Source organism: Bos indicus, chromosome 21 (assembly GCF_029378745.1).
Source record: "Bos indicus isolate NIAB-ARS_2022 breed Sahiwal x Tharparkar chromosome 21, NIAB-ARS_B.indTharparkar_mat_pri_1.0, whole genome shotgun sequence".
NCBI lineage: Eukaryota > Metazoa > Chordata > Mammalia > Artiodactyla > Bovidae > Bos > Bos indicus.
In genome coordinates, this window is record NC_091780.1 from 16,796,084 (window position 1) to 16,823,405 (window position 27,322).

Here is a 27,322-nt window from a genome sequence, read left to right on the forward strand (position 1 = left end):
AAGCATTTATTTTAGAAACATTGGTGAATTAATCACTGTTTCAGAACCATACCTGAGAGGTTATAGTAAATGAATTAAAATGAATTGAAGTATTTTTTAGCAGCAAGAAAGTTGGAAATCCTTATAGGAGTTAGAGATTCTCACAGTATTTGTTGAGTTCTTAGTTTATCTGACAGAAACCTTCTGGGAGCTTAGTCTTGGCCAGGCTCTCTGCTGGTTGGTGTTTTTCTTTATGGGTTTTGTTTTTACTTTGTTCATATTACTAAGGTGGTAACTTACTAGGTAATTGATTACATGTACAGCAGAATCCTGGCAGCCTGAGAGAACTTGATGGTCCTTCTATCATTCAGAGTTCCTTAAGTATAAAACTTTTAAAGCCCACAATCTAAACCACACTCTTGACTTTTGTTTAGGTAAATAAAGGCATTCTGAAGTTTAAATGCTGATGTTTTCACCAGATGATGCAGAACTGGAAGATAGATCCCAGGTCTTACTCTTCCTCTCTCCTGGCTGTTGTTATTGTGCATCATAAATGAAACAGAAGAACCCCAAACAAGTGAAAGGAAAAACTATAAAAGCGATCTTTTGAAGCCGTTTTTAAGTTTCTAATGCATTATTTACACATGTTGGCTACATGTTAGTAATGACTTCACCTTTGCATTTCTATTCAAAATCTGAAACAATTTGGGAGTTCTTAAAAGTTTCAAATGTTGATAATCTGGTAGTGGAACATTTTTCAAATCTCTGTCAAATTGAAGTTTTAGTAACCTCAAGGAAAACAGTGTGTTTTGTCCACATTATAACAGTAGTTACACAGAGCAACCTTTGTCTACCTGGAATCACACACAGAAGGTGTTTCTATACCTGATCTCCTGAAACTTGGAAACCATTTGTCATTAACCTATCATAGGTAAAATAATGGTATCATTACTTCTGTATTTGTTCTGTTTAATGCCCTGTCTTATTTAGCTATTGATGTAATGACTCATTTCAGTTTATGGTCTGATGGTTATGGAAGGAAGAAGAATATATCTGCCCTACTCATCTGATCAGTATCAGTCTAGAAAGACCCTTAGCATCTGTTTTATCTTCCTTATTTCAGAGGTGAAGAAATGAAGTCCGGAGATCTCACCCCAAATTAGTGGCAAACCCTAGACCTTATAAGTTGGGTCTATGCTCTTTTCTGTTGGTTTCCTAATGCTCTAATCCATTTCTAGGAATGCTCAGGAAAATGTCAGGCATATATTACTGTTAGTATAGATATATATGAACACAAGATTAACAGCATGCAGAAAATGACATGTCATTTCCTGTTGTATATTCCTCCTCTGACAGCATCTCAGAAAGATGGCCTATGGACTCTGATGAACCTTCATAAGAACAGGAATTAGACATACATTTGAGCATTTTTGTTGTTTCATTTTGGGGTTTCTTTGGTTACTTGAATCCTGGATTTAAAAAAATTTTCCCCATGATAAATTCACTCCCAGTTGCTGCCAATTTCCGGTTCTAATTTGAGGGTTTCATTTTTAATTTTTCCTTCTTCCAAACCCTCAGAAGGAAAAGCACCCCACACTGGCTTTCAGAGGCTGTTTTTGCTTTATCTGTGTCAGTCATAAAAACATTAAACATTTTATCTGTTATCCAGGTAAAATGCTTTTGTTCTAATTTTTTTCCTGCTGTTCTTGTTTTCTAGGTACACGGCCCTTCCACAGCACCAGCTCTAATCTCACTGGGAGGTACTATATACGTTTATTTTGCTGCTCCTTTTCTCAAGATGAAATAAAGGAAATCCAAAATGTATTCACACATTTACGCAAAATAAGTTAATTGAACTTACTGGAATTTTACTTCCTTGATTGATAAATTTGGAATATTGGTTTTTAAATTTATGTCCTGGATAGTTTTCTACCTTTATTCGTTGTGGCATCCTATAGATAAAGATGATTGGTTGCACTTATTCACATAAGGATACACTTGTATTAACTTTATGAACTTTGCACTCATTGCTTACGGGAATCTTTAATTTCTTAAGTCCAAGAACATTTTGTTCCACAGTGTGTGTGTGTGTATTGGTATTCACGCAGTATTGCTGCCTGCTTAGCCCTTGTAAGCTTTAAAGCTATTTTCTTCTGTGAAGGTTCAGACAGTACGCATCTTTGTCCAGAGAAGTGACTTGGTTTTTAACAGCAGGCAATGGCACCTCACTCCAGTACTCTTGCCTGGAAAATCCCATGGACGGAGGAGCCTGGTGGGCTGCAGTCCATGGGGTCACTAAGAGTCGGACACTGAGCGACTTCACTTTCACTTTTCACTTTCATGCATTGGAGAAGGAAATGGCAACCCACTCCAGTGTTCTTGCCTGGAGGATCCCGGGGATGGGGGACCTGGTGGGCTGCCGTCTATGGGGTCGCACAGAGTCGGACACAACTGAAGTGACTTAGCAGCAGCAGCAGCAGCAGCAAAAGATTGCTATTTTGACTCATTGTTTATTATTCAAGCTTACGAGATTAAATATTTGATTTTAAGCATAATTGGGGTTCTGATTGTTGCCCTGCAGTGTCTTATAAGTTGCCTTCCTTTTCACAAAGGCATCAGTTGTGACCCAGTAATCCAGAACTCTGTCGATATGAGTCCTCTTGTTTGCACTCAACCACATTCTGCTTACTCTTTGTTCTTTCTAGAGCAGTGATTTTCATTTCCCCTTTGTCTTAGTAACAGACTGCTTTATATTTCAAGCAGTATTTTAAATATAAATAGACGAGCTACTGAACAGGACCCATGTGGTCCTGCTTGTCTCTGCTCTCACAGAAGCCCTCGGGGCAAACACTACTTTTCCAGTGGAAAACTTCTAGCATAACTGTTCTGGGACCCTAGGAAAAGTAGTTTGAATGGATTTCTGTATAATAGATGATGTATTATGTAACAGTTCTACGTAGGTGTATGTGTACACAAATGATAATGTGTACAAGGGCCCCGCACTCTTTGAGGAACTCAACCTTTGTGAATTTCCCAGGGTCTGGAGATACCATCATGGATGGGCTTGGGAAATAGGTGTCCTAAACAAGTAGGTCAGCACCTCCAGGTCTCTGTGAAACTTCTGCAGTAGATCTTTCTGCACTCAGTGTCAGTTCTACCGACCATTCAGTATATTCCCTCCTTAAATCGTGCATAACTGAATTCACATATTGACGGTCCAGTGTGCCAGAAACCTAAATAAAAGGTGTGGTCTCTGCTATGAGGGAACTTGTATATGCATTCAGTCATAAAAACTCCTTGGTTTGCATCTGTGGCTTTCTTTTTAGACACCTGTTTAATGCAAAGAAGTTTATACATTGGGTTCTGTTTTAGGTTAAGCAATTTCAGATAAAATAATTAATGATGAATTGATCATTAATTCTAATCAACAATTAGCATCAGATCCCTGAAAACCCGTTAGTGAAACACTAACAACCGACATAAGAAAATTTAGCCAAGTTTTCGCAATAGGACATAAGCATTGTGGTGTGCCCTATTGTTGGGTTGATATTATTATATAAAACCTTTCAGCAGCTCTGGCCACTTCTTACTCCTTTTCCCATTCGCACCTGAGCATATAAGTTGCCTGTGACTTGTAGCCAAAATAATACCTGACAATGGCGGTTACAAAGAATTACATGTAGAATGTTTTAATTTTTAAAAAACCATCTTCTGTAATCTTTTTAAAAACTCCTCTGTTTTCTATTTAGTATAACAGAAGAGAACTTTAATTTCCTGCCACAAAGCCCCAAGAAAGATTTTGAAATAAAGAGCGGAACCAAAGTCAGTCGTACGTTCAGCTACATCAAGAACAAAATGTCCAGCAGTAAAAAGAGCAAGGTAAGTACTGCTGTGGGCGTTTCTGGGTGACCCCCTCAGCCAGCCCTCAGTAGGCTCCGGGCACAGCACACACCCAAAGACTAATTAACACGGTGGGGTCTTGTGGAATTGAGTTGAGAGATGCTGGCTGCAGGAGGCTAATATCTGAAGAAAACTAACAGCAAGTAAAACAACAATAAGAGATAACACTACCAGTTGAGTTTTTACTGTATGCCGAGAGCTTCCCATGTATTATCTTGATTTAATCCTTTCCACACACTGTAAGGTAGATATTATCTCCCTTTATTAGGAGTAAGGTACCTCACCTGGGAAAAAAATCAGAAATAAAAAGTACCTGTAGTAATTCCACATTAGAGATGAATACTCTTCTAATATTTTTTAAATGTATTTTTAGAAAGAAAAAAAAAAGAGTTAACTTTCTTATACTAATTCCCATTGCTAAACTGGAAGATTCTGTTTCAAATCAGTGGGGAAAACTTTCTGCCTCTCACTTTGCTACACTCTCTCTATTCACCCATCTAACCTCCAACAAAAGAAGTAGGAAACAAATTGGGACTCAATTAAGGACTTCTTGCCCAGGAATCACTTTGTATCTGTGGTTATATGCATACACACAGGTACATAATTACCAAGTTTGTAAATGAGGTAAGATCTCTTTTCTTTCAGCAAATACTAGATTTGGTCATCACTCAAATTTTTCCAGAAAACCTGCCACCACAATTTTGTTTTCTCCTCATTTCACCTGCCCAGGTGCAAAATGGACAGAAAGTAGGCAAACTGAAAGATGAACGAAGAGTCTAGCAAACCGTTTCTAGAGTAGTCTCATATTTAAGCGTTAACCTCATGCTTAGCCTTGTTTTTATAATTCAAAACAGTTAAGGTTAAAGAAGGCAGAACCCTTATTATTCTTTGTGTGGCAGCAGGGCTCAAAATAGAGCCGTGTCTGTCTTACCAGCTGGCCTGGCCACTGGTTGGCATCAACAGAAGGCTGCCTTGAAAGAGCAGTGTTAATTGGCCAGGAGTGTTTGAATGGGGCCAGCGTTCTGCTAGGTGCTGACGAGCAGGTGGAGGAGCCAAAGCACACAGTCTTTACCCGGACGATTTTTACCATTTGTTGGGATGATTTCAAGTGTTTCTCTTGCCTTTTATTTTGGTTTTAAACCGTGACATCTTTACTCCAAACAAACTTTTAACCAGAAGACCAGGGTGAAGTGAAGAATTCCCCCTTTTCCACCCATTTCCCTCGTGACGCCAGCTTAGGGGCCGAGTAGTGAATCCGCCACTGATGGCGTTGGCAAGGCAGTACAAGCAGATACAAACATCTCGCACCAGTCTCCTTATTTCACCAACCGAGGCACAGAGAAGTACGCTTCAGGTCACAGGCCAGGTCATATCTTGTGATCTGACTTCTGCCAAGTAATACTGTTCATTTCATATTCACTCTTCAGCGGGAGTGAGCTGCACAATGTCTCTTTCCTTTAATTTTGTTAATAACCTCAAAGGACTGGAGTCTGGAGTTTGCTAGGAGAGGGCTGAAGAGAAAGGGGGCAGGCAAAAAGAAGGTGGTTTGTGTGCAAGTGAGCCCGTCAGCAGCAGCAGGCCGTCTTCAGGTGACCTGTCACCTCCCAGCTTCTCTTTGTCAGAGTGACTGCACTCTTCTGCAATGAGACTGCTTCCCCTTTCAGGCTCTTGGCCCCAAGATTTGGTCTCTGGCAGCTTGTGCTATCTCTAGCGATGGAAATTCTCCAAAGTTACAAATCTGTAACCCTGGATTGCGATCCATTTCACATTATCTGGGTGCAGGCACCTCTTTAGCCACATTATCAGTTTATTAAGAAGCATTAAGAGTCACCTTTGATCGTTGTTACCAGCTCACTTCAAATAAGATTGTTTCGTCCTCACAAAGGATAGCTCAGCTTTTGTACATGTACCAAAAGATAGTAAGAAACAGGAGAATTGGTGAGTAATGCATTTTAGGATATTGTTGTTTAGTGACTAAGTCATGTCCAACTCTTTTTGCAACCCCATAGACTATAGTCCACCAGTCTCCTCTGCCCGTGGGATTTCCCAGGCAACAATCCTGGAATGGGTTGCCACTTCTTTCTCTAGGGGACCTTCCCAACCCAGGGATCAAACCCACATCTCCTGCATTACAGGGGAGTCTTCACCACTGAGCCACTGGGAAGCCCCACACTTGATGTTAAGTCGCATTAAATACCTTGTCTGTCTTTGCCATTGTACCCACAGGAGGGCTTTTCCATTCAGAAAAGTTTGATTCTCTAAAAGGATAACATAAAAATAAGTGAATATTTTCTTGGTGTCATGATGCTGGCTCTACTGTTTTTCTTACCCATTGAATAATGTTACTTCTCCATAATGCTTAAAAAATTGAAATGCTACTACAGATGTTAGCACTAGTTTTTTAGTGTAAGCACTCTATATATAATATACTATATGTATAACATAATACATGCTATATATATCTTTTTTTTTTCATATCTGTAGCCATGTGAGTATGAGAAATTTGGGGGAAATTGAGTACTGATCCTTTATAAGTCCTTCCAAGAATTCTCATTAACTGGCATGAGTTAATAGATAAATATGTTGAGTCGTGTGTGTGTGTGAAAGAGGGAGAACCTAAACAGGAAATAAAACAGGAAGACTGGCAGGCAGTTTCTGCTTTTGTGTTTTAGTATCTTTAAGAGGTAGTACTGTTTCCTGTTAAGTGAGTCTGCTTGCTGCAGACTCATAACAGACACACACATATAATATATATGTGTATATGTGTGTGTGTGTACATATATATAAAATGTCCTCATTACAGCGGGAGTGGGGTATGACCCGCTCTAAACCATCCTGTCACATCGGTTTTTTTTCCCTAAGCTTTCCTCTTTGCAGATGAGTAGGAGATGGTCAGAGATGTTTGAGACAAATTCTTAATCTGATTTGAAGTAGGCCTTTTTGGATGCAAGGATTGGATTCCGGCACAGATGTTAATCTACTCCCCGGCTTCATGACAAGACATTCAACTTCACCTCCCAGTTCCCGTGAAGTGTCTAAAAAAGAACTAAACATCTTAGCCTTTCAAAGGTGCCAACTAGGGTAAGGTAGTGTTTGCCAAGACTTAAAGCAGTGTTAGATATCATCATCTCTCTCGTTTCTTCAGTTGCTTAATCAAAGCATGCCTCACAGTTTTCCAGAGAGTTCTTTTTTTTTTTAATCATAATTATTTGTCTAAAATGGTAGGTTTAGAAGAATCAAAATATCATTTCCCCTCATAGTATCCCAGTGTAGTTGTTCTTGCATTATTCCCATTAAATATTATTACTTTCCATTTCCCCAGCACACAGGTTTAAGGCATTTTGTCAGGAGTTAAACCTGGAAAAATCAAACTTCAGAAAACAGCCAATCACTGCCTTTCCATAGGCGGCTTCACCAAAAAAGTTTTCTTTAGAAATGTATGGCTTTTCAAATGAGGACATCTGTTTAAATAGATGTGTTCCTTAACTTCCAGCATTGAGAAAAATATCTGCCTCAATTTTGCCAGAGCTCCCGTCTTGCCACTTAAGCACTGCCCGCACCGCGTGTGCAGGGGAACTTGTCGCGTGTCGTGCCCTGGGTCCTCTGTTCCCCGGGCGGCAGGCTGCATCGGCAGCATGCAAACGGTTAAGCTTATCTTAAGGAAACCCACAGCCTCAGCCCTCCCCCGTTCCTTTTCTCAACCAGTCCCCAGCTTCCTCTTACTGTTTCTCTAGTGGTTGCTCTAATGGTAGCTCAAAACTGCCAGGCCCTGCCCCTCCGGCGTGAGCCCCTCCTCCCGTGAGAGCATATTTCCTGGCATGGGGGTCGAATCATGTCGGCAAAATGGGGCCGGTTTCATGAAGCACCCCTCATAACAGTGAGATTCATAGGACCAAAGCATGGGGAGGTAAGCGCCTGACTCCTTACAGCACTAGCTTCCAGCCAACAGAGAGAGACAGTGGAGTTTGTTGTTTCGTTTTGTTTTTATCCTTGGAGGAGCTGGTTGGGATTCTCGCAAAGGATGGGGAGATGATGTGTTCAGATTTGAAGAGAATGGCAAGGCTTGGGAGAGTAAGCTGGCTGCCACGGATTTTCTTAACTCTTAGAGCAACTTTTTTCAGCTTTCTTGAGCAAAAAGGTCAGGTGCTTTTCAGTTTACCATTTTGTATATGAGAAGCCTTTAGCAAAATTTAGTTCAAAGAACAATTATTAGAAAAACTCAGTTTCTTCATACTGATTTTTATTAGAATTTTAGATACTTTAGCAGTTAACAAATTTTCACTCAGAACAGTTTCCTGTTTTATAAAGTGAAGTGGTTTGTTTTTCCTCCCTTCCTCTCCTGTTGTTTTTTATAGTTCTAAAGTATAGCAATTTGATTCTTAGATTTTTATTATATGCATGCTATTAACAAAGGACTTTACGTGAATCACAGACTTAACAAATGTTCACCATTTCAGTATAGCAGATGGGTTCTGAATACAGAGTCAGAAGACCTGGGCTTTTTATTTTAACTGCAGAGCATTTGCTGTGTGACATTCTGTGAGTCCACAAACGTCTCTAGTCCTTGGCAGTAGAGTGCAGTGACAAAGAGCTGAGCTTTACAGTTGGCAGATCTGGAAGTTAGCTCCAGCTTGGGCAGTTACTGGTGTGTGACCTCTAGTACATGAGCCATCTCAGCCTTGGCTTCTCGAGTGTTACATGGAAATCATAGCTGGTCTTTACATGCCATTGGGTTGTTAATGAGAAATTTCATGATAGTTGCTTTCTGCAGTGTTTGGCGCATAATGATTGTTCCAACTCTTGCCTGCTATTATCTTTGTTATTTATCTTTTCAGTTAGGAAATGGGAGGCATAACACCCACCCTACTCACTTCAGAGTCATTGAATCAGATGAAATAATGTAGATAGAAGGCTTTGATTGAAAATAAGGCCTTTGGTAGTTGTCAGGATACCTGACTTCGGGGTATCTCTTTTTTCAGGAATTGTTTTGGATGACAGCAATACTGTTGTTATATGCCCTGGAAAATGAGTACCCTAAAGTTGGTGAGGACGACCACTACTAAATGCGTCCCTCCTACCTCTGTAAATTGCAATTCAGGGTCCAGTTAGTTTGAAAGAAAATTATTCATTTGCTGTTGATTAACCAGCCAAGTGTCTGTCTAACCGTGTCTGGGAAGGACCTTTTATGAAGAGTGTATGGTTAGACCACACGGTCCTCATCTCCTAAGGGTGGTGTGTACCTGAAATGCCCCTGACCGCTTTGGATATTTTATTAAGGATCTAGCACTCATGAGTATTTCTTTGCATTTTTAGGGTTTAAACCCCTCCTCCTCCAGTTTGAAATCTGGGCCAAAGCTGAACCTTGAAGCTCTTAATTAGTAAGAACAGCAAATGTCTATGTGGGGGATAGTTCATATTTCTGGCTAGAGTAGGGGAGGCAGTTAGCAGGTATGTGCCCTCTCTTGAGGGTATGTGATGGGTGGGAAGCAGTTGTGGGGAACCTTGAGTCATTTTTCACGCTGCCCAATCACCTCTCCCTCAGGCTGGTCCCAGAACCATCGCATCCTTTCTTCTGCTCCCCGCCCTGCAACTGGGCTCGGTGTGGCTGTTTCAGGAGGCCTCAGGGCCACCGCAGGCTGCTCCTCTCCAGCGGCCCATGCTGGTCCCTTAGGCAATGAACGTGTCTCTTGGCATAGCTTCCCTGGTGGCTCAGACAGTAAAGAATCCACCTGCAGTGCAGGAGATCTGGGTTCAATCCCTATGTTGGAAAGATCCCCTGGAGAAGGCAGTGGCAGCCCACTCCAGTATTCACGCCTGGAGAATCCCATGGACAGAGGAGCCTAGCAAACTATAGTCCATGGGGTTGCAAAGAGTCAGATACAACTGAGCGACTAACACTTTGACTTTTCAAGCCAGGGACAAAACTGTTCAACCTGCCCAGTCCTCCTAAGGTTTTTCTAATGCAACTCGAATGCACACAACTTGATAAAATTTTTTATGTCCAGGACAGCATTCCTAACTTTGATTCAAAACATTGACTAGCCACTGTTGACCACAGGTAGCCCAGTAGCCTTCTAGAAGGAGAGGCCTTCCAGTGTTTGGTTAACAATGTAATGTCGGTTGTTTTCTTTGGCAGGAAAAGGAAAAAGAGAAAGATAAAATTAAGGAGAAGGAGAAAGACTCTAAAGAGAAGGAGAAGGACAAGAAGAGTGTGAACGGGCACACTTTCAGTTCCATCTCTATGGTGGGTCCCATCGTCTGCAGCCAGTGCATGAAGCCTTTCACCAGCAAAGACGCCTACACGTGTGCAAGTAAGAGATGCGTGTGTTCCTGTGCAGTAAAACGCTCCAGGCTCGGAAACCTTCGTTTCTAGTTTCCTGTCCTTCCCACCCCTTATCTGTTCCTCTTTGATGTGGAGAAGTAGCCCTTTTTCTGTCTTCCTTTAAACAACATTGGAGACACACATTCCAGATAAGAGAATACAGAGCCCTTAATGTTGCTCAAAGAGCCGGATTTCAAATATCCCCTCCTGTTGTCCCTAAGCCACTGCCTTATTCCGGAAGTCCATGTCAGCATGAAAACCGTCTCGTAGCCTCAAACCCCAAAGCCGCCCCAGCAGTCCCTTGTCAGCCACTTCGGCTCACTTTTTACTCCAGCACTAACCATTTGCAGTCCATGGGCTGTCTGGAAGCAGGCTGCAATTTGCAGGCCCTTGCTATGAGGCACTGCGTCTCAAAACGCGGTTGCACACAAAAAGGAGTCGTGCTCATCGTGTGCACCGGGGAAGGTCAGGGAGGCCGCTTGTGGTCAGACGTGCTGATGCGAAGGCCAGTCATCCGGAAGGCGGAGGTGATGGGCGTCCCGTTACACCTGTAGCCGCTTTGGACCGAGCGGTGACTAACCCAGTCCCCCAGCAGCGCTGCCCAGACCATGATGTCACGACCTGGTCTTGATTTCAGTCATTTGTGTGAAATATCGCAAGCGACTTGTTAACTCAAGATAGTCAACTTACTGAAATTTGAAAATTTTTAAAACTGTATCTGAGCAGAGTCAAGAGTTACAATAATAATTTCCAGTCGCTTGCTTCCTTAAATTTTAGAGGCAGAGTGGAGTGACAGCTGGCACAGAACCTGTGTTATGCATGCTGCAGCTGTTGTGCTTTTTAGACAACTGGTGTTAACACACACATGTTCGTAAAATGCCTTTTATGGATGTATTTTACTCCAGTTGTTGTCTCAGCCCTCTTTGTTCGACTGTCCTGTTTTTCCTAAAGAAAGCCGCTGGGGAGCTCTTGTGTCTGTATTCATCCTCGTGGGCAGACATCACACACATTTATGCCCTCTGTCATGTGTGACTTACCAGGAGATGGAGGACTCTGGCCCTGTCACGTGGTCCACGCAACCTCGAGGAGATGAAGGGCTGCCACTGCCCAGTGTGTCCCCAGCACGTCAGTCTGGAGCTCAGGCTCTAAAAGGACTCATTCTTAGTACACCAGTCCCTTGTCGCCAGGATAATTTCTTAGCTGCTAGACACAGTTTCTCAGTATTGGAGTGACTTGGTTGTCTGGGGCAGTGATCACCAGGTCCTTTTTGGTATGCTTATCCACAATTAAAACATTCTTAGCCTCCTACACGTGACTTCCCAGGTGGCACTAGTGGTAAAGAACCCACGTGCTAATGCAGGAGATGCAAGAGATGTGGGTTCAATCCCTGGGTGGGGAAGATCCCCTAGAGCAGAAAATGGCACCCCACTCCAGTTTTCTTGCCTGGAAATTCCGTGGGCAGAAGAGTCTGCTACGTGTGTGTGTGTGTGTGTGTGTGTGTGTGTGTGTAATGTAAAAAGATTACATATGTGTCCTATATTATACTTCCAAAGAGCTCATTCTAGAATGAGAAGTCAGCGTTGCCATTTTCTTGTTTGCTGATCAGTTACTTTTAATATTCTCAGATGTACAGTTTCTGCAGGAGTTTGTCTTTTAGTTGAAACTACATATAATTTATAAGTGATATTATTGAGCACAGGTAAATTTGCATTCATCGCAAGGTGCTTAAAGTAAACCCAAGGAGGACATCGCTGTTCACACCCCTGACCTACCATCCCAGCGCCTCTTCTTCCCTCCAGAATCCTCTAAGATCACACATACCATGAGGCTGCCTAACAGCATGGCGGAGTGAGCCACCCATGTGTGTTAAATACTCCACTTCTCTTTTAAATCTGTACCAGTGAGAGCTGTGGAAATTTCCTCCTCCACTGCAAAGAATTGTCTCTGCTGTGAAGTGCCTGTTCTCCATGGCAGGAGTGTTGGCCTCAGAGAAGAATGGGGAGAGACCACATTTCTTGGTTGGCAGCATGAAATTCATATTCCAGCAACTCCCAGCAGTACAGCAGGCCGAACACCTGCTTTCTGCTATGAAACAGTTCTTAAAAATGCCTTTTCAACAAAATAAGTGTTTAAGAAAACTAGTACCTAACTGAGCACGCAAAAAAGAAAATCCCCAAGCAGTGTACATCCTGTTCTTCCGTTAGGGACTTGATTTGTTTCAACCATTTAATAACTGTCAGCATCTTCTGCTTGCGTTTGCTAATGCTTCTTCTTCGCGGTTTACCTTCCTTACATGGTATCTGGGGTTTCTTTTGTCATAAGTTCAGCTTCAGCTTCATAAGGCTTTCCCCTCCTGTGGGAATCTCGAGTCCCTGTTCTGTCGCAGTGACCCTGTGGTGCCGCAGTCCTGCGTCTGTTTCAGTGGGATCCTGCAGGGTTTCATCATTGCCAGATTGGAATTCCACCAAACCTCTAGACACAGCTCCCTAGCTCAGGGTTCTAGGAGATACAAATGGTGTAAATCCGGACCGTGGATTCATAGGTAACACAGAATTCTCACTCCAGATCCAGGGGAGGGCAGGTGTGCATGGCTTTTTCCAGGCCCTTCAGGGCTGTTACAGTCTTTAGTTTAAAGCTCTTGACTATATTCAGGGGTCTCAATTCCAGCCGCCACTATGTGCCCAGAAACCACGTGTCTGAGGGAGACGCTCTCTGCTTCTTAGAATACCACACAACCAGCGGGTGGATTTGAAAAATAACTGAATAAAACTAACAGTAAAAATAAAACTAATAACAAAAAATTTAAAAATAACAATAAAGGTAGCTCTTGAAGAATCTTCATGGAGATTTTTCACATATTTTAGTGTTCTGCATCATTGGTGGGTTGCTGTGATTTAGATTTTATATACATAAAGGAGCAGTGGCTTCAGTGGTGGGGAAGAGCTGAGTGAATATTCTAGGAGATCTTGGTGACCTCAGACTGAATTTCTTATTTTACTTTGAACTATCAATAAGTCTGGTGGCTCAAACAGTAAAGAATCCGTCTACCAGTGCAGGAGACACAGGACTCTTGGCTTTGATCCCTGGGTCAGGAATATCCCCTGGAGAAAGGAATGGTTCTCCACTCCAGTGTTCTTGCCTGCAGAATTCCATGGACAGAGGAGCCTGGTGGGCTCCAGTCCATGGGGTCTCAAAAGAGTTAGACCTAACTGAGTGACTAACACAGCACCAATAAGTATGCATTTGAGTTCCTTATCTTAAATGAATTTATTCAGCAAAAATCAGTTGCCTGCAAGGCACTGTGTAATTCATTCAAAAGCTGTTTGTCAGCAAATATTCTTTGAGCAACCTGTGTGCCTAGCACCTTTCTCTGACTCTTTTTTTTTCCCCCATGAGTATGACATGTAACACTGTGTAAATTTAAAAGTGCCAAGTGTTAACTTGATGCATTTATATATTATAATCTGATTGGTGTTAATGTTTCCATATTTAGCACCTCTGTCACATCACATGATCCTTTTTAGTGGTTGGAATACATAATTAGAAACACCTTTCTCAAGTTGCTTATTACACAGTGGCTTAGGATAAGAGTTCTAAAGGTGTAATCCTTGGTACTTACTCATTGCAGCATTATTCATGTTGTGGAAAACTTCAAAGGAGCTAAATATGTAACAGTAAAAGATAATATATTCTTTAGGTGGCATATTAGGCCAGTGGTAAAAATGGAATAGCTCAAAGGTCATCAGCAAAGTTTTTCTGTGGGGACTTCCCTGGTTGTCCAATAGCTCTGAGACTCTGAGCTCCCAATGCAGGGGACCTGGGTTCGATCCCTAGTTGGGGAACTAGATCCCACGTGCTGCAACTAAGACCCTGCACAGCCAAATAAATTAATTTTTTAAAAAAAGCTTTCTGTGAAGAAACTGATAGTTAGGACACTAGGCTTCGGAGGCTATTAGGCGTCTGTGGCGATCACCCTACTCACCTCTTGTAGCAGAAAAGCAGCCACAGACAAGACATAAATGTGAGCATGACTGTGTTCCAATGAACCTGCTTTTGCAAAACAGGTGTGAGCTGACCTCAGCCCCCAGGCTGTGGTTTCTCAGCCAGTGGAATAGATCTGCAGGTACCGACAGATCTCCACGACATTTTGGAAACTTGAGAGGCAATAAATGGAACTGTGTGTATGATCCCACATTATAGGAAACAGATAAGTAAATAGTAATTGTTTATGTAGCTATATGAGATTGTCTATAAGGATATACACCAAACTGTTAACAATTTGAAAAGGAGGTTAGAGGAGAGATTGAAGGGGACTAAGTTTTTTTTTTTATACTTCTGCATTGTTTGAATTTTTTAAGACTGTACTTGAATATTGGCTCTCTGAGTTAAAAAAAAAAAAAAGTAAATGTCATCTCAGTGGTAGTTTCAAAGGTTTTTCTGCTTGTCAGCTGGTCTCTGAAGAAGGCACAGACTATGTTGATGTTGATTGAAGAACATAATGGCTTTGAGCAGTTAGTTGGACAGAAGATCAGAGTTGCTGTGTCACTGTCCTGTAGCTCCAGCGTGGACGAGAAGCAGACCCCACCAGCTCTCAGTTCTGAGTTATGATGTGAAATACTATCAGAAAGTTGAGGGACAAAAGAGCAGGAAAATCTTGTTTGAAGACCCAAAGAATGCTTTTCTTTGTGCTATTCTCTGCTGACTCAGACAATCAAGAATCTGCCTGCAGTGCAGGAGGCCTGGATTCGATCCTTGGTCAGGAAGATCCCCTGGAGAAGGGAATGGCAACCCACTCCAGTATTCTTGCCTAGAGAATTCCATAAACAGAGGAGCCTACACTCTGTGGGGTCTCCAAGCATCAGACACGACTGAGCAACCAACTCTTTGACTTTCATAGAGAACCATAGGTTTATGGTTATAGTGAGTGGATGACTCACTATATACTTCCCCGAGTAGCTCCAGAAAACTTTTCAATCTCAGTGCAGGCTGGAGAAAGTTGTCTGATGTTGTCGGTATGTGAAGCTTCTTACTACTGTCACTGGTTTTTGCATACACGTTATTTTCAGGTGAGAAGAGTTGAATTATTGTTAGTCTGTGTTAGAGTACAGTGACTCAGAATTGAACCTGTGCCTGGCACGCGACTGCTTTGTCAAGAGCAGAATATCCACTCTGATGGAGGAGAATGCACCTCTTGTAACCAGGCATCTTAAACCCACTTTTGTTCCCTCCATACCTTTCCCTGTTAAATAGAAATTCTCTTTTACTGGACTCACTCCATGATGAAATAGAGCTGGGGCACCTCAGACTGTTGAAGTGCCTACACTGTTGGTGGTAGTGTCTACAGGACTCCCCCTGGAGAGGGGACCCGTGTAGCTTCTGGGAAATGTCTGTGGCCCAAGGACACTGAGCCACCCACAAAGAATCACCTGTAGGGGGCTGAGACTGATGGGGAACAACCTGACTCAAGAGATTTGAGGCTTGTAGACTGGAGTTCTCAGCCACCGGTCTTTGTAGCAATTAAATAGCTCTATAGGACGGTGGTTTTCAGAATGGTTTTTGTGGAATTGGTGTTTTGGAAGTTCCACAGATTGTGGGATTTATATATTTTTAAAACTAATTTACAGCCTACTGTAAATTTTTCCTTCCATCTTGAATTAATTGAAGAATGTAATATGATTGCAAGGCAAGCCATTTTTTTTTTTTTTAAGAAAACTACTAATATTTGTACCTACCTATCTGTGAAAATGAAGATACTGTACTCTGTATTATGCATGAAAAGTGAAAGTGAAAGTCGCTCAGTTGTGTCCAGCCCTTTGCGACCAAATGGACTGTAGCCCACCAGACTCCTCTGTCCGTTGGATTTCCCAGGCAAGAATGCTGGAATGAGTTGCCATTCTCTTCTCCAGGGGCTCTTTCCGACCCAGGGGTTGAACTCAGGTCCTCCCTCCTGTATCACAGGCAGATTCTTCACCATCTGAGCGACAAAAATAAATACAGACATAAATTAGATGCTGAGGTAGATACGTGAACAGCAAGTATAATATCCACCTGATTGCTTATATTTTGATCCATCAGAACAGCTTCACTGTTCTCTTTCATTGCAAAAGTAAATGTTGAGATTATAGTTCAAATATCTGTGCTAAATATTTTACATATTTGATGGCACACAATATAGCACTATTTTATTAAGGCTTTTTAAATATGGAAGATCAATAAAATAATGGGTTAACTACTAGTTCTATGTTAACAGTGTTTATAATAGTAGGTGGAGGTTTTTTGTCTTAATTTGTAATTTTAATGTTGAGTCACCCAAGTTGTCTGTTTCTTCTGGAAGCAGACAATTTCATGGAGTCCAGTGTGTCATCGGAGAAGGCAGTGGCACCCACTCCAGTACTCTTGCCTGGAAAATCCCATGGACGGAGGAGCCTGGTGGGCTGCAGTCCACGGGGTCGCTAGGAGTCGGACACAACTGAGCGACTTCACTTTCACTTCTCACTTTCATGCACTGGAGAAGGAAATGGCAACCCACTCCAGTGTTCTTGCCTGGAGAATCGCAGGGACTGGGGAGCCTGGTGGGCTGCCGTCTCTGGGGTCGCACAGACTCGGACACGACTGAAGCGACTTAGCAGCATAGTGTGTCATCACAAGAGTCTTCTGTTTGGAGAATCTGTCAGGGAGGAAGTATTGTCCTGATGTCCTCTGCCAGCAGTTCTTTGACTTACAGAAGTCACTTGATCTAACTACAGATGTCACAAGTTATCTTAGGTCTGCTTAGCGCAATAAGGAAGAAGAGTTAATGTTTTTAGGTTTAAACTGAGAGAATCAGACGACAAAAAGGAACTGTTGGATAGGGCCTGGTTACCCTAGTATATACCTAGGTGCAAAAATAACATTTTCAGTTTGTATACCACCCCACCTCAGAAACCTAGGGTCTCCCAGTCTCAACTGTAGCTTTGCAGTTCGTTCCAGGGTTAGTGTTGAAAGAAGCTCAACGTTCAGTGGTGGCCTTAAGATCTGTGTGTGACAGGGTGCAGCCTGCCACTTGTAAAAAAGAGGAGGAAAAATCAAGGCTTGAAAGCAAAGGAAACAACGTGTCGTCATCTTCCCCAAGGAGCAGAGGTAACGGGCTGCTTCTCTGCAGCTTCCTGAAGAACAGGGCCTGCAGCGCCTGTTGTGGGTGTGAAGCACCATTTGTGATCTTGGCAGGAAGTGGAAACTATGAGTAATTTGAGGACTCAGAATCTTTCTTCGCTTCCCTCCATCCCCTCTCATGTCCGGGTCTCTTCCCAGGAATCTCAGGAAACAACAGCATCCCTCCAGTTCCTTTACCTCCTAGGAAGCCCTTTCCTTGGTTTAACATAATCCTGTTTGCTGACCCTGGAGCCTCAGACCCCAAGTGGCTGCTCAGTTTTGACCCGCGGTTTAGAAAGATCAGCCACCTGGTCCATCGTGGTCGGTGTGATGATGGCTGATGTTGGTCTTTGCCTGTCTTTCAAACATCTCTAGTCACTTTAATACATCTTTCTGCATGCAAATATTGAGAGATTGAGCAGGCTGGAACTTTTAAAACAAGTCAGCAACTCTTGACTTCACTGGAAAACACCTGGACCGGTCTGAAGTCATAGTCGTGGTGAAAGCTGAGTTCCTTTGGTGGACTTAGGTGGAAATGGTCAAGATCACAGACGCTAGAAATAGCCAAGGGGCAGGAGCAAAGCCTCCCTGAGGTTGGTTCCTCTGCAGTTTACTCTTGGAAAACAAACACACGGTGAAAGCAGAGTTCCCCCTTTGTCGGGAATAAGTAATTTAGGAGAAACTTGGCAAGTTTGTTTTAACTCAGCCAAAACTCGACTCTTATTTTAGGATTTTGGTAACTTGAATAGAGAAAGGAGGAGAGCATCTTTCCACTTCTTCCCCCTTGCAGTTATGTAAAGCTTCCCTTGAATAAGTCAGCTGTTCTTTCCAGCCACCACGAATAATTTGGTCTCTGGAATGCCGCTGGAGTCCTTCAGCGCAAGGAATCCACTACATTCGGGTTTTCAGATCTTGCCAGCGGTTCCGTTTTGTTTGCTTTAAACACATGCAAGATGATAACTGAGATCACTGTGGATTTATTTTCTGTTGTGTTAGCAGCTTCTGAGTACTTTTGTGGTAGGTTGCTTCTCCTGATTAGAAGAAAAGAAACAAGTGGACCAGCCTCAACCCAAGTAGGAAACATAAAGAGTTCAGACTGCTTGTGATGGTCTGGTTCACCTTGAGATTTTGTCCTGAAAGGCAGCTCTCTGGACAAGCAGTTTTCTCACATTTAGAGTTCATCGCTTAGATAGTGAAATACATATAACCGGTGAAAGAATAGAAGTGTGTTTAGGGGAAGGGACGGTGGAAGAGCCTCAGCAGTGAAGCCAGTTCTTATCCAAGCACAGCACTTTGGGTGTTGCTTTTTGCTGATTTGTTTACCAGCATTCTTACAAAAACTGCTGTTAGGTGAGCCCTCCAGCTACGGTGATGTAGCTCTCTTTTGTGGCTTTGGTCTTGTTCCGTATAACCAGCGCTGTGGTTATCACACCAGCTACCGAGAATATCTTACAAGTCATTTGTATCTACGCTCTATCAGTCCAGACCAGGCTCTGTCTCACAGTCCCCAGAGAGTTTAAACCAGAAGTTGCAGAAATCCTTTTTGAGCATGTATTTCTAAATTTATCAGTATTTAAATGTTTTTCTGCTGTTGTTGTTTTGTCGGTGAGTGTTGACGTGATAGCAAAAAATTGGACCTTGCTCTCCTTAAAGTTAGAAAAGTCTCTCTAACCCCTAATCTTTAGAAGGATCTGAGAATTCTCCTGCACGTGGATGCTGCTGCTCAGACTGGTCTCCAGGAGGAAGAGTGGTCAAAGCTCTTCAGCACAGCCCTCCCAGGAAAAGTGCTGCACGAGCCCTTTCTTCAGAAGCTGACACGACTCGGGAAGGTGAATCCTTCCTTTAACAGGCAGGCCTGGAGTGTTCACGCCACTCTCTCATTTCATTTCAGTTTGGCCTAGCCTCTCCTCTTAACTCTTCTTTAAAGCTGATTTTCTTAGGCCAGTCTGTCTAGTGGGTTGTTGGATTTCTCTGCTGAAGGTGAATGGGTGTATGGTGTATAACAGTTCACCAAAGCTCTGGTGGCAGAGTTTTAAAAGGTGAAGCAGCAAATAGATGCGTGCTCACAGCCCTGTGGGTTTTCCTTCGTATTCTTTTATTTGATGCCTCCATGTAGCCAGGAAAGAAGCTACAGGCTGGGCTGTTTGCTTTTAAGTTCAGAGCAGTCTAATTAGGGGTCGGCTCTGTTCCCGTAAACCACGGTGCCAAGGCCTTCCTGAAGAACTTTGAAGAATGAAAGCATATTGCTTACTGCTCTTAGGAAATCTTTTTTTGAAAAATAAATAAATAAAAGGCCAAATAATTATTTGATCTCCCTAACAACATGGTATAGAGTTTGTGACAGGAAGCTTGAAAGTGATATTAGATTGTCTTCAATTTGTATGTTCTTGGTAATCGTCTGTTTTCCAAAACAGAGGTTTTAACCTCAAGATTGTCAGTTGGGCCAAAGTTTCTAAATCGCCCACATACACCGCTAAATCCATTACCGTGAACTGAGTCCAGGACAGCTGGGTAACAAGTTGAGTGGTTTTCAAGTAGGTACTCGAGTGTGTTAAGCAGACATGCATGCAGACTGTTTATGTCTCAGACTTGTGGCCATGTTATAAAGTGTGTTGAAGCTTCAGCTGGGTTGTGGCTTTGGGGACGTGTGTCTCAGTTAACTAGAACAGTGGATTGTGTGAAAAGCTGTTTACCAGAAGTGCACTTTAAAAATACTACTTCTGCTTTTATGGTACGTCAATTGGAGTTGTCCTTTAAATTTCAAACACTGGTCTGAGAACTTGAATATTCCTAAAATCTATTTAAAAGTAATTGCACCATTCCCGCTATTTAATTCTCTATAGGGTGATGAAACTATGGGTTTTGTGAATTGCCTGTTCATAATCTTTATACCATTTTTCTATTTGGTTCTTTGTCTTACTGTTTTATACATTTAAACATTTAAACATTTTTAAGATAGGGTTGTTAGATGTGGCACTCCATTTTAATTCCATTTCGAAATCTGTGGTTTCTTTGGCTGTGATATGAATTCATTAGTTTTCCTCATATTTTTTCACCCATGTTTCAAAGTATTATTTTGTGTAAGTAAAATGTTATGAAGAAGAGGTTCTCTTTGGACACTTAGGCGAGACTCAGAGAGAGCAAGGAAGAATGGGGTTAAAGACAATGTAGAGAAAGACAAAAAAGCAGGAAGGGGAGCTGAGAAGCCTGTGCACGAGGACGCGTCGGGTCGGCAGGACTGGGCCACGGTCTCAGGCATCTGCGGGGCAAGGAGGGGAGACCATCACGGCACGGTACATGATAGAGGCAGGTGTGGAGTTCCAGAAGCTCAGAGGTCACTGGGGGTCTGCTTCCCTGGGAGAGTCAGAGAAGACTTCAGAGAGCTGAGTCCTGCCAACCCAGTCAGGGAAGGAAGAGTGAGCAAGGGACACAGTTGCAGGAAAGAGTTTGTTCAGAGCTCAGAGGTGTGACAGAACATGGCAAGGGGCTAGAAGTGTACACACACGATGGGCTTAATCAAGCTGAGTAAGGAGTGTGGCTCAGATGGCAAGGTATCTGCCTGCAATGTGGGAGACCCAGGTTTGATCCCTGCGTTGAGATGATCCCTGGAGAAGGGCATGGCCACCCACTCCAATATTCTTACCTGGAGAACTCTGTGGACAGAGGCGCCTGGTGGGCTACAGTGCATGGGGTCGCAAAGAGTTGGATAGGACTGAGCAACTAACACTTTCACTTATCCTAAGGATGATGGGGGACCATTAAAAGAGTCACTCTCTGAGAGTCTCAGAGTCTCACTTTCTGAGAAGTAAGTGGGAAAAAATTTTGAATATAAGTCAATAACGACAAATTTGGTCCAGCTCACTGTTTCCTCTTTGACCCTTTCTGGAAGGCCATTGGCTCATGGGGCTTAAAGCCTTTAATGAAAGTTCACCAGAGTCTAGATCTGGAACGTGAGTTTCATTGCATGATGTGTAGAATGGTGTGAAGGCATTGGAGTCTCAGGAATTATTTGGATTTCTGTTTGCGGTTCTTCTCTTTTCTGGGAGCAGTATGATGATTTCTTAGTCAAAACGTATCCTTATTTCCAAATAGCAGAGAACTTGACAATTTAACAAGGGTCAGTGATTTCCAGTTCTTGAGAAAAGTATCCTCAAAAGATTTCCTTTTCGCTGATTAGAATGAGTCACTCCCCAGGGGGCTCTCTCTGCAAAGGCTTCCTTGTGCCCAGAAAGGGATGTTGCTGAGAAACCCTGGCATTAATATTCAGGGATGTATAACCCTTTCATAACTGCTGACCTCTGGGGCAACTTCATGACTTAACGTGGAAGTGTTCATAATCACAAACAGTAGAAACTGCCAGGAGCACAGCATCTATGCGGCTCCCTTGCAGTGTCATCCTGGAGAAGAAGTGGAAGCAAGAATAGAGTTCTGACTGAGAACCCTCCAGGTTGCTTCCTCTTGTTGATTCCCTGAATAAACCTTTCCCAGGAGAGTCTCTCCTCATGCTGACATTGGGAAATGAACTTGAGTGCCTCTTCTAGTTGAAGAGCATCAGAAAAATGACTGGAGAGTCAATTTCTCATGGGGTGAAGCTAGAAGAGGTTACTCGACTCAAGGCTCGGTAGGCCGGAGAGTGAAAGGCCCAGAATAAAGCTTCACTCCATCCCACTTCCAAACTAGTTCCTGCTCTGGGCCATCCTGTTGACCAAAATAGAGTTGCTCCTGGTGGCCTCTTTCATGGGGTCGTATCTATCTGCCATGATTCCTCCAGAGTGAACTTGCCCCAACCAGGCCCTAGTGACGATTCAGATGACTAAGAAGTTGAAAAATCTTCTGCAGCATGAGCCTTATAGAACATTTTGAAGTAATTTACTTTGAAAAATCATCTCTTTCAAGAGATGCAACATAAGGAATCTTACAGAAGCTCAGAGAAAGGGAACTGCGGGCAGGGGGCAAATGCAGTCTTTTCACTTTGGAGATCTGAGGAAACTGAGGCCTATGGGGGAGGAGCCGGCCTGGAGTCACAGTGACTAACTCGGGGAGCCAGGACCTGAAACACACTTAGTGTGACGGCTGTGCCTCTAGAGCTCCTTTTAGTGTTCGAAGTGCGTATTTGACCTACTGGAATCAAGACTGTGACAGGGCATTTGGCTTTTGTATAAAATAAGCGTAAAGTCTAAAACAGACATTGGAATAGGCAGCATGAGGCAGGCACTGTGCTAGGGAGACTTAAAGTTTCATCAGTAGATGGAGAGACCCTGCCCTGAAGGAACAGTCAGTGGAGGAGAAAGTGTTAGTCGCTCAGTGGTATCCAACTCTTTGTGACCCCAGGGACTGTAGCCCACCAGGCTCCTCTGTCTGTGGGAGTCTCCAAGCAATAATACTGGAGTGGGTTTCCATTCCCTTCTCTAGGAAAGCTTACTGACCCAGAGATTGAACCTGGGTCTCCTGCATTGCAGGCAGGTTCTTTACTCAGTGGAGGAGAAAATCGTAGGATCATCCAATCCTCTGTGACTGGTGGTGTTAGGAAAGAGGCCTATAAACCTAGCAGATGTTGAGGAAGGAATGGAGAAGGCCCTGGGGTCTGGGATTCTGGCCTTTTCCACACTCATATCCTCAGAACCCGGGCATATAAGTCAGGAGAGCATCCTGCCCTTGGTTCAAGGGTGACCATTCAAGGACCTGTGGTCCTTCCTAAGTCAGAATGGGAAGCGTTGCCAAAGGGCAGTGTCTGTTGACTTTCTCGGGGAGCCTTGCCCCGGGGAGGCTGTTGCCGTGGGATCCCCACAGATAGATCTCTTACTTGCTTTACTTGCCCTTCAGCCTCCTGGCCCAGCTCAGTTTATGACTTCATGGCGGCAGTACAAGCTGGTGCTGGCCCTCTTGAGGCCCTGAGGGCTGGGTTTTTTCTGTCGGCAGCCCTTGTGGGTCTAGGAGTTGAGATGAAAATCATGTACTCAGCAGATCGTGGGCGCTGCTTCATCTTTCAGGAAGTCTCCCACTTTCTCTTGAGTCAGGGCTCCTGGAGGTGCTGAGGGGTGATTCTGATGCCCTTTCTCCTGCAGCTCTTGACCCGGGGTGTTGCAAAAAACTCAGGGTGGATAGGAGTCCAAGTCAAAAGGACACAAACAGGTGGGTTTTCAGATTCATACTCCGCCTTTGACGCAGTCGTAAGCCCCTGTGATGGGGGTGCATTTACATATCATCTGTGGGTGTTCTTACATGTTTATGTTAATGTCTGTGTGTGTGCGTGCATGCATGCGGGCTCAGTCGTGACCGACTCTTTGCAATGCCATGGACTAGCCCACCAGGCTCCTCTGTCCATGGGATTTCCCAGGCAAGAATACTGGAGTGGGTGCCACTTCCTCCTCCAGGAAGGAACTACATGTACGTATAGTCCGTGTCACTTGTGTATTATTTGTGACACAGACTCACATGTCGACGGCAGACACTTTCACTTTTAGTCTTGGTAGCCTCTCAGCTTCCTGCCCGAGAAGTGCCAGGTTTCTCATTTTTATTAATCGGAGATCACATCTGCTCTTGTTTCTCCTCCTCCTAATGATGTCACACGCCTGCTTCCTGGAAGAGGCTGCAGTCTGTGATCCTGGGTAGCCACACTCTGATGTGAGCGGCTTCCCCGGCGCCCCATAGGCTGCCGTGGCAGTGAAGATCCGTGTGGCCTCTAGTCTCTGTGTGTTTAATGTCACCTGGCGTTCTGCTTTCTTTTCAGGTTGTGGCGCCTTTGTCCACAAAGGCTGCAGAGAAAGTCTGATCTCCTGTGCAAAGGTCAAGATGAAGGTAAGACATTTCTGCCTGAACCAGTGAAATCCTCAGAGTTGGGAGACTTGGGCTTAGAGTTTCTGTTTGTCTTTTCATCATTCGCTACCTCCTTTGAGACTGCAGTAACCCAAAATGTTTCATCTCTTCTTGACACACTCGGGAATTTGTGGCTTTCAGAAGAGGAAATGCTTTCAGAACTTGTCCACGTTAAACACACGTCTCGCTGTGGTTGTAATCTGTGTCACCTGTACAGTGACTTTCTTCTTAACCATGTTGCAGACCTGCTCTGCTCTTCACACTCCTGCCTTCCTTCCTGGGGACCACGAGGGCAGCAGGTGGAAATCAGGGGCTCTGGTATGCCGACGGCGGGGAGGGCAGGGTTTTGAACCAGCCTGCCCGGCATCCCTTTTCTCCACAGGCTCACGTAGATCACACGACAAGAAGGGAGGGGGATGGTGGTCCAGGCTCTGATATGCACGTCACATAATAACACCCAGCGCTCGTCAGAGGCCCTTGTAGAGCACGAGACTGGGGGCAGATGGGCGTTTAGGTGGCCCGTGTGGTTTTTCAGTGTTTCAGTCAGTCATAACTGTCTCTGCTCTTGTCAGAAGAGTGCTCTCCAGCACCATCTACACTCGTGTTGAGCGTGCTGTCTACTTCCAGTAACCAAACACGTTTATCTAGTGAAGTGGCCTCAGACTTGAGAGTCACCTCGGGGGCTTGTTATAAAACGACACTGGGCCAGTGACCCCCCTCCCAGAATTTCCGACTCTGGGTGGGTGGGGCCAAGGAATTTACCTTTCTAATAACTTCCCAGAAGATGCTGTTGCTGCTGGTCCGAGGACTGCACTTTGAGAAGCACTGAACTAGTGTAAAGGCGACAGGCTTCTGTGCCCTGGATCTTACTCAGCCCGTGGATGTAAATTATGTCCAAGGGCTGAACTTTTCTTTTTTTCCACAGTATTTATCACCTTCTTGAGGCTTCCCTGGTGGCTCAGACGGTAAAGAATTGGCCTGCAGTGCAGGAGACCTGGGTTCAATCCCTGGGTTGGGAAGATCCCCTGGAGAAGGGACTGGCAACCCACTCCAGTATTCTTGCCTGGAGAACTCCATGGACAGAAGAGCCTGGCAGGCTGTAGTCCATGGGGTCATCAAGAGTCAGACGCAACTGAGTGACTAATGCAAAATATCACCTTCTTAGGGTCTGTGTATTTATTACATTTACTTTCTGTGATCTGTACTTTCCCCCCACTGGAATGTATGTAAGCATCAAACTTGGCAGGCAGTCTGAAGTCAGGAGCGTTTGATCCATTGGCAGCTCTGAGCCTGTAGAACAGAATCTGGGCTGTAGGTCCTTAGATGTTGGAGAGGCGAATGGAGGTGACAGCCCCCTGGGCTGAGTGGCTGCCGCCTCCTCCGGGCAAGATGCACAGGCCCAGGCTGCTGCCTCCCGCCCCCTCCAGCATGCCTCTGTCCTTGTCGTCTGACCCCATGGGCCTTTGAATTTGTGACCTCTGGTATGAGTGTCATCATTGTGACTGTGCCAGAGAAAGACAGCGACGGGGACATAGCCTACCCTGTGTAAAAGAGTGTCATCGAAGAGGAGGAGTCCCATTCTAAACAGACCCTTTTCCACTAATGATTTGTCTCAGACGAATTGCTTCAACCCGTTTTCTCACATGGTGTCTCTGTTCCATGCCACAAAAAAGTCTTAAAATTAGCACTTTCCCTAAGAATTATTTCACACCAAAATTAGCACTTTCCCTAAGAATTATTTCACACCTTATACATAAATGCTGATCACTGGAGAGATGGAAGTGAAAAGGGCACAGATGCTGCTCAAGGGAACCAGCGTTGTGGGGATGATGGACGCACAGACAATGACCATAGATAAGGAAAGAACTGGAGGGGGTTACGCACAGCATTCTGAGGGGTGCCAGTTACTGCCTCATGGGAGGAGAAGACAGAAGCTCATGGTGGCTCTGCCCCTGAGGTCTGTCCTTGAAACAGGAGACTGCCTGGCCTGTGAAGGGAGAAGAGCGTTCCAGGCAGAGGAGACGGATCTCTCAGAGTTGCAGGCCGGGCAGGCTCAGGCAACAGCCAGCGCTGAGTGGCTGTGTGAGTAGGACCCTGAGGACCGTTGGCAGGAACAGGAGCAGCTGGCTTTGTGTTCCAGGCCTCTTGAGACTTGACAGAAGATAAGTTGTAAAATTCATCAAAACTTGTGAAATTTATTGACATTTCTTTCTCTTCCAGCAGCCCAAGGGGAACCTGCAGGCACACGACACGTCCTCGCTGCCCACAGTCATCATGAGAAGCAAGTGTGAGTGGTCCTCCTGCCCCTCCTGGCTCCCCTGGGCCTCTCCGGTTCAGGACTTCCACGTGCTTCTGTCGTGTCCCTTTGTTATTCTTAATCACGGTTTGAAGACCTGTTTTGTGGTAACTTAGAGAAGGCTGCAGTTCCCTTGACTGAAAGCTTGGTAGTCTGGCAGTCTACCATCAGACCCTCTGGAAGGTCTTAGAAGTCTGTGTGTGTGTGTGTGTGTGTGCATGTGTGTGTGCGTGTGCGTGTGCGTGTGCACGCATGCACGCGAGCTTACAAGGCAGCACCTGAGCCTTGTTTATTTAAGCGAGTGACCCCCATGTTTTTTGAAGCTCCTTTTCCATGAGTCAACAGTGAAACTTGCTTTCGGTGTTCTCAACATCAAATGAGACCTTGCTTATTAAACTCCTTGACAGACCGTGAAATTATATAGTTTGGGGGTGTTTTTTCTTTTTTCTCTTTTTTTCAAGGGTTACACAGATTGAGTTCATAACACTTTGTCCCATCAGCCTATCTTCTCCATTCTGGGCAAAGCTCCACTTTGGTTTTGCTGAATGTGTTCCCCTTTTCATCCTCCATTCTCTGTCTCTCTCTCTGCTTTCTCCTCATTAGTACACACTGTGGTCTATTTAACGCAGACCTCTCTAATCTGCCGTATCTTCAGACATATGTGTACCTCTGAAAATATCTCTTATTGTTTTGTGTGTTGAATTTAAATTAGACAGTATGACTTATGCTCTTCCCCTCAATATGGTTTTGAGATCTGCGTGTGATATTATATGAAAGCTATCATCTCAAATTGCTGCGTGGTATTCTTTCAGAAACATACGCCACATTTTAATTACCAGTTCCCCCAAAGACTTATCTCCACCCACTGCCATAAATAA

General features: G+C 44.0%; 1 protein-coding gene across 17 annotated transcripts in view; it reads left to right on the forward strand.

Moving 5' to 3' along the window:
• The window catches only part of AKAP13 (A-kinase anchoring protein 13), a 324,597-nt gene that overhangs the window by 262,634 nt on the left and 34,641 nt on the right, over positions 1-27,322 (forward strand). For 15 of the 17 annotated variants that reach the window (XM_070775967.1, XM_070775968.1, XM_070775971.1 and 12 more), the window contains 5 exons: positions 1,697-1,739; positions 3,729-3,858; positions 10,016-10,190; positions 24,063-24,130; positions 26,369-26,435. In XM_070775967.1, coding sequence (XP_070632068.1) covers positions 1,697-1,739; positions 3,729-3,858; positions 10,016-10,190; positions 24,063-24,130; positions 26,369-26,435 — 483 coding nt within the window. The remainder of the gene's footprint in view (positions 1-1,696; positions 1,740-3,728; positions 3,859-10,015; positions 10,191-24,062; positions 24,131-26,368; positions 26,436-27,322) is intronic. The other 2 variants (XM_070775964.1, XM_070775978.1) reach the window with 1 other exon arrangement.